The 10,000-nt window shown below is 40.4% G+C and overlaps 1 protein-coding gene and 1 non-coding gene across 2 annotated transcripts in view; one reads left to right on the top strand and one right to left on the bottom strand.

Annotated features, from left to right (window-relative positions):
• Window positions 1–7,761, top strand: part of LOC138051224 (cation-dependent mannose-6-phosphate receptor-like) — a 14,571-nt gene extending 6,810 nt beyond the window's left edge. Inside the window, exons 4-6 of the mRNA XM_068897385.1 lie at window positions 2,594–2,745; window positions 6,065–6,155; window positions 7,440–7,761. Coding sequence (XP_068753486.1) covers window positions 2,594–2,745; window positions 6,065–6,155; window positions 7,440–7,475 — 279 coding nt within the window. The 3' untranslated portion in view covers window positions 7,476–7,761. The remainder of the gene's footprint in view (window positions 1–2,593; window positions 2,746–6,064; window positions 6,156–7,439) is intronic.
• Trnaa-ggc (transfer RNA alanine (anticodon GGC)) lies at window positions 6,720–6,792 on the bottom strand. The gene has a single exon. It is a non-coding gene; the product is annotated as a tRNA-Ala (tRNA).
• Window positions 7,762–10,000: the final 2,239 nt, after the last annotated feature.

Genomic DNA, 10,000 nt, shown 5'->3' with positions numbered 1-10,000 from the left:
ACCACTACAAAGAGGCAGATTTCCACACTGAATGTGGTTTTTAAAATGACATTTATACTGATATTATTTTCACGAAATATAAAAAAGAGATTCAGGCTACAACAACCATAAATGAATATATAAGATTTATACGAATCCTTCTAATCAAAATCATGCAAATTTCCGCGAAAGTAGAAGCAACATGAGAAGATTTAGAACTCGAATGTATGGACCTTGTACCTTCCTTAATGGCCTTTTATTCTTTTGAATGAAGGACGTCAATAAAATTGTTTTAAGTAGTGGCAAAAGTCAAGGAGATCCGTCTTTCTTTAGCAGTGGTATACAGCGGTTCAAAGTCAGCCAAAATCCCATCCTATATTTACTGTAAATTTAGCCGTGTTTGCCCCTCAGCCAAGAAAAAAGGAAAGGAAAGGAACTTTATTTGAATGTCTAGTTGTTCCAGTGCTGGAGCACTAACTGGGAACACTGTAAACTGAAATCAACAAAAACATTTAAACACCTTGGTCCAAAGGTCTGTTAGGGGGGTTTTAACGATTTCTCTTAGTATTAATTAGGGATGGTTTTGTATAAGATGCCATTTGTTCATTAGAATATGTTTGAGATTGGGTGACAAAGTTCCTGAAGCGTGCGTCTATTTAACTCAGCAGCGTTTCGTATTACGGGAAAGCGGATAAAGAGAGGAGCAGGATATCGTATGCAGTTGCCTTGCGAGTTTAAGTTTCAAGGGGAAAATTTTTCATGCAAGTGGCTTGGAGAAAAGTTTTAAAACGAAAACTTTGATGACCTGTTATGAAAAAAAAGCTGATTGTAGTTGAAATGACTGTGTTTTGTCTAGGACAGTGGGCGATCAAACCATTAAAATCGAACCCATTTTGTTATAAATTTTCTTGATAAAATTATTGTTTACTGTCCGCTTACAGGAGGATATTTTCGACCCTGTGGACCCCGAATAGGTGTCCATATATGCTTACAAGAGATGTCCTCTTACTAGAGGTTAAATATGTAGAGTTTTAGAGTAGAAATTGCTGGGACCGCGGTTTGGTGTCCTCATTCGGGAGGTGTCCGCTGTATGTCACAAACCTTCACTAGATGTTTGGTTGTGTTATAAAACAAATGGTAAATGGTTTAGCGTGTACATTCTATTGAGTTATAATTGCACTGTGGAAGGTTTGCTTAGCATTCAAGAAGCTAGAGTCCACTCGGCTGCTGCCTTGTGCTGAGCATTTAAGAAGCTAGAGTCCACTCGGCTGTTGCCTTGTGCAACTCTTGCGCTTCTTTTGTGCTTAGCAACCTCCCGCGTGCAACCATAAATTTATCGATTATAACACACTGAACCGTTTACTATTTGTTAGTCCCTCCCAGAGGTTTTGGGGAACAACGCAACATGGCTAATTTGAACTAGGGAACAACCAGGGAACAATGACAAAATATCATGGGGAACATAAACAATTTTACACATGTAGGGATCTGACAGGGCTTGAAATTAACTCTTTTGCTCAGGTGCCAGCTGGCGACTAATGGGGAAAATTTGGTCGCCAACTTTGCATGCAAGGAAAGTCATCATTATTAAGTAGCACAAAAAAAAAAAGCACAGTCAATTTTGCACGTGTTCGCTTTTGAACAGAGGGGACAAGTTCTCCAACCCACTTTACGTTAAGGTACAGGTTGCTTTTTGAAGGTTCCATGCAAATTTTAAACTCATTATGCGATGTCTAGCCTCATTATCAATGTGCTATCAATATCAAGTTAGTTCCGAGGAGGTCCTTCGGTAATAAGGCTAAATCTACGGGTACGTTTTCAGCATTCACAACTGACGATGGATTTAAATTTTCAATTAACCTTCTTGCCGAATCTTTGTCTTCCGGGCGCAAATTTCTTGGTAACCGGCAAGAAGCATACGGTGTTTAAGTGTGCCAACGATCCCATGAACCTGCTGAAACAATATGGCGCCTAGTAAACGCGGTGATCGAAGTATCGCAGTACATTTGTGCTATTAATTAACAATGTGAGAAACCGATTTTCTTGTAGTATTTATACATTATTTTAGTGGGGAGAGAAAGGTGAGTCGTGTTCTAGCGACCACTTCCGAACAGTTTCATCATATAAAGATTCAAATACAACAGTTACAAGTCTGCTGTTTATCCTGGGTTATCAGACAAAACGTGATTCGCCAGCTGGCGACCAGTGCTGAAAATCTAGTCGCCAGTCCTCAATTTTTGGTCGCATTGAGTCGCAATTTCAAGCCCTGGATCAAAAAGCTGGGAAGGAATTTGAAAGCAATTTCGGGAACAAGGGAACACAAGCAAATTTTTAAAGGGAACAAGGAAACAAGCCTCCTTCCCCCCACACCCCCCCCCCCCCCCCCCACCACCACCCTCTTCCTGAGAGGGACTCATTTGTTCAGTGTTATTTCAAATCAAGGTCTCACTGTTTCATTCATTTGACTCCTTGCAAAATTGGCTGCACATGAATTGGAATTTTATCATTGTAAATAATTATTGTGAAATTTGTACCCTTTACATGGGTACACTGTCAGCCATTATTAAATTCTTGTCAAAGGCTGGTGGAATGCTAACTTGCTTCTGCTTTTCAGGGAAGTATGAAGGTGATTGAGGAATACAGAAATGGTACAAAAGGAAGGGATGATCCAATGGAATGTTATTATCTGTTTGAACTAAATCACGATGCTGCGTGTTCACATGAGGCCAATGGTCTGATTCCAGTATCGGTAACTGCGCTTGTCGTGTAAGTGATCAAATTAGTGAAAAATTAATTAGTGATTAAATTAGTGAAATCGTTTTGGACCAAACCTAAGAAACAGTGAAATAAATATCGCTGGTCTGCAACTGACCTGAAGAGTTGCGGTCATTGATGGCAATTAATGTACAGTCATTAACTGCTGGATGACAAACAAAATAAGCTGATAAGAAATCTGTTGTTCATGATTGTTTGTATCATCCAACATAGCAATATGAGGCTGGTTTTCACAAGAACAAAAAGACGTCATCAGTCACTTTTGTTTATCCGTCAGCAGTTCTTACATTGCCACATTGTTTCCAGTTGGTTCCAAGAGACTGGATGCAAACTGCATATACCGGTAGTTCATTACATAGAATAAACTTGTCCAAACGTCAGACAGTGTCACCCAAAACAGTCCTTCTCAGGACTACACTCGCTTATCACTTAGTTATGATTTACATCTGTACGGCCTGGAGGTGGACTGGCATCCTCATTCATGCTACAGAGACCGGGTAAGCTCCTTCCTAATGGGCCACTTGGCTCGTAAGCAGGCTTTACCTTTTACCCAGGTCAGGTCAAGATGGTCAAGGTCAGGTCATGGTCAGGTCAAGATGCAAATAATTATGTCCCAAAATTCAGGCTGAGGATGTGCACATCCTGTATGATAGGTGTCACAAAGTGTCCCTTAAAATTAATCCCCTACGCTTGTGTCCCAAAATTTCACTGAAGTGGCTCTCTAACTACATCATCCCAAAACCCTCCGTGTTTTTATATAGGAAATCATATAAATTTTGTGATTTAATTGGGGACAAATGATATTTTGAAAGTTCTCAAAATTGCACAAGCCGTAGACAAGTTCAATTTGAGAACTTTCAAAAAGTCACAACTGACGATAAATCATTAAATGCATGAGCAAGTTTATACGATTTTTAGTTATTATGTACTTAAGAAAATTATGCCATCCCTTCCTCCCCATACCAATAGTATAGCTTAGTTTTGTAAGATATGTTTTGACACTGACTATTTGTTTTATGTTCGTTCAAGACGTTTCGGCGACCTTTTCGGCTAGTGCTTAAGGTTACCGTATACCTTCAGATCGGCAATTTTCTTCAAATTTGGATTTTTCAGTTAAAGTAATGGTCGAAATGGGACTCTAGTGTAAAAAATAAATTATTCAAAAAGATTAAATATTGGCGGAGAAATGGCGGTTTTACGTCTTGGTCGGAAGTAAAAATTGCCCGTTTGATTGACTGTCTTAGCGCTGTTTTCTCGAATCAATTTTTTCACTTGAAGCGGACACTTTAAAGACATTAAACTCGAAGGGAATTTGTCCGATTGCCCCCAAATTTTGACAGTGGCCTGATTAACATACAGCCAACAAAAACGTGTCTGCGAGCGATTTTTGTACGAACACTTCACATTCTTTTAATACTATTTCGAAAACATTCTACAACTTTTCACTGTAACTGAGTATGGCAAAACGCAGACAACTTTTTTCAGCGCTTTGGGTCGAGAAACGAAGTAACAAAATAAAATAGCGTAAAGGAAAATTTGCTTTGACTTTAGCTTTGAAAAGGTGATTCGGGCGCTCGTATTTAGAGGTCGTGAAAAATTCGACAATTCATTTAATTTCCAAATTCTTGATATGGTTTGATAGCCAGCTGTATAAGCTTTAATTTGATATTATGTATCTGGAGTTTAAACCGGACGCGCTACATCGCTCGGAGGCGAGACACCCCTGAAGGTATACGGTAACCTTAAAGTGCCCCTGTGATCAAAAAAACCACTTCCTTTTTTCCTTCAGAGTTTGAAAGTGTGTTTGCTTAACACCTGACTGGCAAAATTTTGAGCTTTGATTTTTATAAGTTTTGGATTTCGCGGTCCGCCATTACTCACGTTCAAAACTGACCGATTGGATCCAGGGAAAACTGACACCAGAGGCTCACTAGCTTAAAATTTCAGCGAGAGCACGCAGCTTATTATAAATGCAAAGCGAGAGTTTAAAAGTCTGAAAGCCCAAAACCCACGTTCTGCAAATTAATTCTGCGGCGTACACACGTATTGCATTCTTAAACTAGTGAGCCTTTGACGTCATTTTCTCCTCGATCCAGCTCTCTCAAGAACATAATGTTAGTAATGGCGGACCATTAAATAGGAAAATTCCAGTTAAAATAAAGAGGTGTCTTTTTGAAATCAAGGCTTATAACGTGGGTCACTTAGTGTTTTGTTAACATAGTTTTGAAATCCAAAGAAAAATATGAATTGATTTTTCGGTCACAGGGGCACTTTAAGCCTTCATCAGTTGAAGTATAAAATTAGTACGCAAGATTCAAATAAGAGCATGTCGAGTGCGCCCTAAGAAAAAACCGTTTCTTAAAAACGTAGCGCGAGACTTATGCGCGTGCCAGAGACTTGTAGCCCTCTTTGATGGCGATGTGGTCATTTCCAGATTGCGGCCTCATGTGCAACAACTCTTACACTTCCAAAAATCCATTTCGTGGTCGTTTTCTTGGACATGGCAGGAGATCTTTGAGTCATGGTCGAACATAGAAACACCCATTTTGTGTTCTGTAATCCAAGTTTTCAGTGATCGTTCAGTTTGATCGCATTATACAAAACTGCAGTTGGTGCAAATGATTTTGTAGACTGTGCCAGATTGTGGCCGCTCAATCTTTTCCTGGGATTTCGATCGCGGAACAAACTGTTCACAGTTCTCAATGGTTTGGAGGCGACATTTATTTGTTGCTACCTTAAATTAAAGATTCGACTAATCCTTTCCGAAATGCCCTGCACATCACGAAGCCATTGGACGGTAGATCGGTTGTTGAGTGTCGACTTATCGCAGCTATTGATGAAGGATGAGGGATAATTATTGTCTCGCAGTACAGCCTTGACTCGCTTGGTTTCTTCGCTTTTCCCTTTCTGTGTTGATGGTATGTCCTGTGCCCTGTTTGGTAGCAAGTTCCAAATCTTAGGCTCTAGGAAAAAAGAATAACTAAAACCTGAAGAGGTTGGAAATAAGTATGATGGTGGCGTCCTGTAGACCAGATTTTGCTGTGGCAAGTAATTGAGCCAGGAAACTGGCAATTAACCAGACCATTGTGGAATTTATATTAAAGGAATCACTGATTAAACAGACGTCTATGTTCAAGAGTATCCCAGCCAACAGGCTAAACCTGTAGTACTTTTTGTAAGTTTATAGTCGTTGCATACAAAGCGGGCCGCATTCTTCTGCACTTGTTCGAGACCGTTTTACAAAGCACTAAAAGTTTCTGTTTTTGAATTATCCCTAATAGCTGTTGTGCTTTGTGTTTAACTTTTGCAGAATAATTGCTGTACAAACCCTTTTGTTAATGTTAGTTCCACTTTACTGTGTGCTCAAACAGAGGAGACAAAGGACTGAGCGAAACGTAAATGTAAGTCAAGTTTAGTATCAAGACCCCAGCAACCTTAGTCATTTTAATGACCAAGGTCGCTGGGGTTTTGTTACTCCTTAAAAGGAGATTAAAGGGGCAGTGTCACGCTATTTTTGTCACGCTATTTTAGTCAAACTTCAAAACAACAAAAGATGTCTTTGCATAAATAATGCTGTAGTTTTGCTTCCAATGACCATTGAAGTGCACTGAAGCTATTCTTTGTTTTTTGCGGCCAAGGATGGAGAGGATGGAAATGGATTGAAACTTGAAAAAAAATGGCCAGTTTTTTCAAGTTTGGTGACAGTGTCTTCAGAAAGACACCAAAAATTAAATACAAATAGCTCTTTGTGCCATGAATATATTTCATATCTTGTCAGTGGATTGTCAGGAATGTTGCAGGTGTGAGCTCAAGTACTAAATTAGATTTTTACCCATTTTTTGACCTAAAAGCAGAAAATTGTATAATTTGAAGTGCTGGTTATTGACGAAATGTAGAAGCGATCCTCGCGCTTAACTGAATAATATATGAGCAACTGTCTCTTGTAGACACTGGAAAAACTCAGGTGGCTTCGACGGGACTCGAACCCGTGACCTCTGCGATGCCGGTGCGACGCTCTACCAACTGAGCTATGAAGCCACACACTTGAGAGTATGTCATCAGTCCTTTCACGGGAACACATGAGCCCAACAAATTGACCTGCTCCCAACTGAGTAGCTCCATAGAGCATTGCACCGGCATTGCAGAGGGAGCCCGTTGATGCTGCCTGAGTTTTTGAGGTGTCTATGAAGTGAGAATTGCTTGAAAGCCGTGAGGATCACTTCTTTCTTTCATGATTCCAATTTTGGCCAAGTGACCTATCATTAAATTGTTAGACATGTCTTCGAAGTGAATAAGAACTTTAAGGTCTACGACGGCTGCATTGTACCTCAACGAGAATGCCATTCAATCAAAGGTGGCATACGTGTAGGTAATCACGTGATTTCGAGGGTAATTTGAGATAAATCGTCTCGAGTAAATGCTTCAAAGGCTAACCAAATTTGTAGTCATTGAAGAATTTATAAGTAAGTATAAATTCGCCGTTTTCTGTTAAAAGGAATTTCTTTGGAAGTTTTTGAACATATTTTATTTTAGTAGGAGTACTGGTGGAGGTTTCTTTTAATACTAAAACTGGAATCCACTTTCAACTAAAAAATATGAACCATAACACGGCGTTTTGTTGTGAATATCAACAGTATATTTGTCTTTCTAACTCGTTGTTCGTCTTCTTTTATTCTCATTGCCAGACGGATAGCATGGATGTCCCCCTCTTGGTCGCATAGCTTTTGTCTTTACCTTGTGACTGTGTTTAACTTAACAATTCATTTTGTAAACTTATATTTATCTTTCCAAGATGACGCAGTGGTGAGAGTACTCGCCTCCCACCAATGTGGCCCGAGTTTGATTCCCGCATTCGGCTTCGGTCACAAATGAATTGACTTCGTTCTCAACGCTGGGGCCCATTTCAAAAAGTCCCGAAAACTTTTCTGGCCCGAAAAGCGATTGTGAAACTACCAACTGCTTGTTTCGGAAAGCCTATCTTTTAACATGTTTTTAAGGTAACAAAAAGGAGAAGGACTGTGAAGTTTGACGACTTAAATTCTCTCCGTTCTTGAGAAACAAACGGAATTGTGTTCGTTCGAGAAACGGGCCCCCGCTCCGAGAGGTTCTTCTCCGGCTTCTCCAGTTTTCCCCTCTCCTCAAAAACTAACCTACGATTTGATACGAGTTGATTTGATTTCCGAGAGTGCCCCGAGCGAGCAGAAATTGGGGCGAGCGGAAGTCTCGAGCTCGCGGCTTCCGCTCGCTCCAATTTCCGCTCGCTCGCGCTTTGCTCTCGTTCACAACATAAGAGGGACTGCTCGCAGTCTATCATGGACTGTCTAGTAATGAACTTCATTTAAGTGTCAAGTCTTCTAGCGCTGGGTGACTCTACGTAGAAATCAAATCAATTTAACTCAAACACTGTTTTTTATGGAGAGGGGAAAACCCGGAATACCCGGAGAAAACCTCTCGCGGAGCAGACTAGAGAACCAACAAACTTTCTCAACCCACATAATGACGTTGAATCTGAGAATCGAACCCGGGCCACTTGAGTGGAAGGCGCGTGATCTCGCCGCCGTGAGAGCCCTGTTCCCAGTGCGGGCTCAGGCTATGCTGCCTTTAAAAAATTATCTCCTTTAACCCTTTAATGCCCAATAGTGACTTATAGATTTTACTCTGTCTAACGCCAGACGATTTCACTCGTCAAAGGGAGACCCCTTGGGCACTAAAAGGTTAAGAAAAATTTTTTAGTTGAAACCTCGCTGTTTTTCAAAACTGGATCGTGGGATTCTTTGCCATAATCAGTCGATTGCATGAACGTTACGTAGCTAGAATAAACAAGAATCCAGACTTAAAGGAATTTTCAAGCTCAGAGTAACCTGGAAGAGCTCGTAGGTTCACGGCTAATTCTTTACTTTTGCATAGTCATTGTATTCGATTTCTCTTGAGACATGAAGATGTCCCAAGAGAAATCGAAAACAATGCCTATGCTATTTTATTTTTTTTGTTTTTGGGGGGGGGAGGGGGCCAAAAAGGTGTGGTATGGGATTTGAGAAAGTAGAGAATAGGCGGTCTGCTTTCATTTCCTGTCCGAGGTTGGATTTGTGGCCGTGGATATCTTGTCGATGTGCCCACGCAACACTGAAAACGGTTGTAAAGGTGGGATAAATAATTTGACCACAGAAATCTGAGTAAAGACGACCTGACCGCAGCTTCTCGAATCTCTCGTCGTCATCATCATCATCATCTCGTTTAGGTAGAAACGATAAGCTTAATATCAAAGTGCTTGTGGGATCGTGTAATGCAATAGACCAATTTCGATATATTAAGATTCAGTCCTAAACAAAAGGCATCATCTCGAGGCTCTGGGGAACAAATATAAGGATTTGTATGAGTTTATTCCCCAGATCCTCAAGATGATGCCTTTTGTTTAGGACTGAATTTTATAATATCGAAAGTGGTCTATTACGTTTATAACTACGATCCGCTTAGAGCGGTTTTCAAATGAGTATCGTAAAACCAAAACCAAAGTAATTACTTTGGCCAATCAAAAAGGACGGAGACAAATCACGTAAACCAATCAAAACTCCAAGTAATTACATGTAGCCGACACGAAGCGCGGGAAAATGTGCACGCGCGAGCCACAATTGGTTTGGGTTTCACTTCTGATTGGTTGAAAAAGTGGCGCGAGAACTTTGAACCAATCACTGAGCGAAGTAATGCAAAACCAAAGTAATTCACTAATTACTTTCGACACTCAATTGAAAACCACTCTAATACTGGAATAGACCCATATCAATCAATGTCCACACAAAAGATTTTGCACGTCTTTCCTCTCATTCAGTGTGAGGCTAGACATATAAAGACAATGCAAAGACAAAGCCTTTATTCCCCACGGACTCCAAAATGACCGCCAAGTAATAAAGGTAAATTGAAGGAAAGCTGGTGTTTCCGAAAAAATAATCGTGGCGAATTGAGGCCCCGTTTACACGTGCACCGCAAATTCAAACACAAGCGACGTTTACACCGATAACGCAAAAGAACGCAAACGCAAGGAAGGTAAGATATGCAAGGGCGGTTTTTCAAAATGGCCGGCCAGGTCGACGCCATCTTGGTTTTACTTTGACCTAGGAAGCATGGAACCGAAGTAGTTACCTTTGCCTTCATTTGCGTTTCTTACACAGATTTCTTACTCGTACGAGTTAACGAATAAAAGTTAAAGCTTGTCGACATTTTTGTAAATTTGCTGAATGAAATAAAACAT

Source organism: Montipora capricornis, chromosome 6, assembly GCF_036669925.1.
Source record: "Montipora capricornis isolate CH-2021 chromosome 6, ASM3666992v2, whole genome shotgun sequence".
NCBI classification, from domain to species: Eukaryota; Metazoa; Cnidaria; class Anthozoa; order Scleractinia; family Acroporidae; genus Montipora; species Montipora capricornis.
This window is presented reverse-complemented; position numbering and strand designations above follow the sequence as displayed.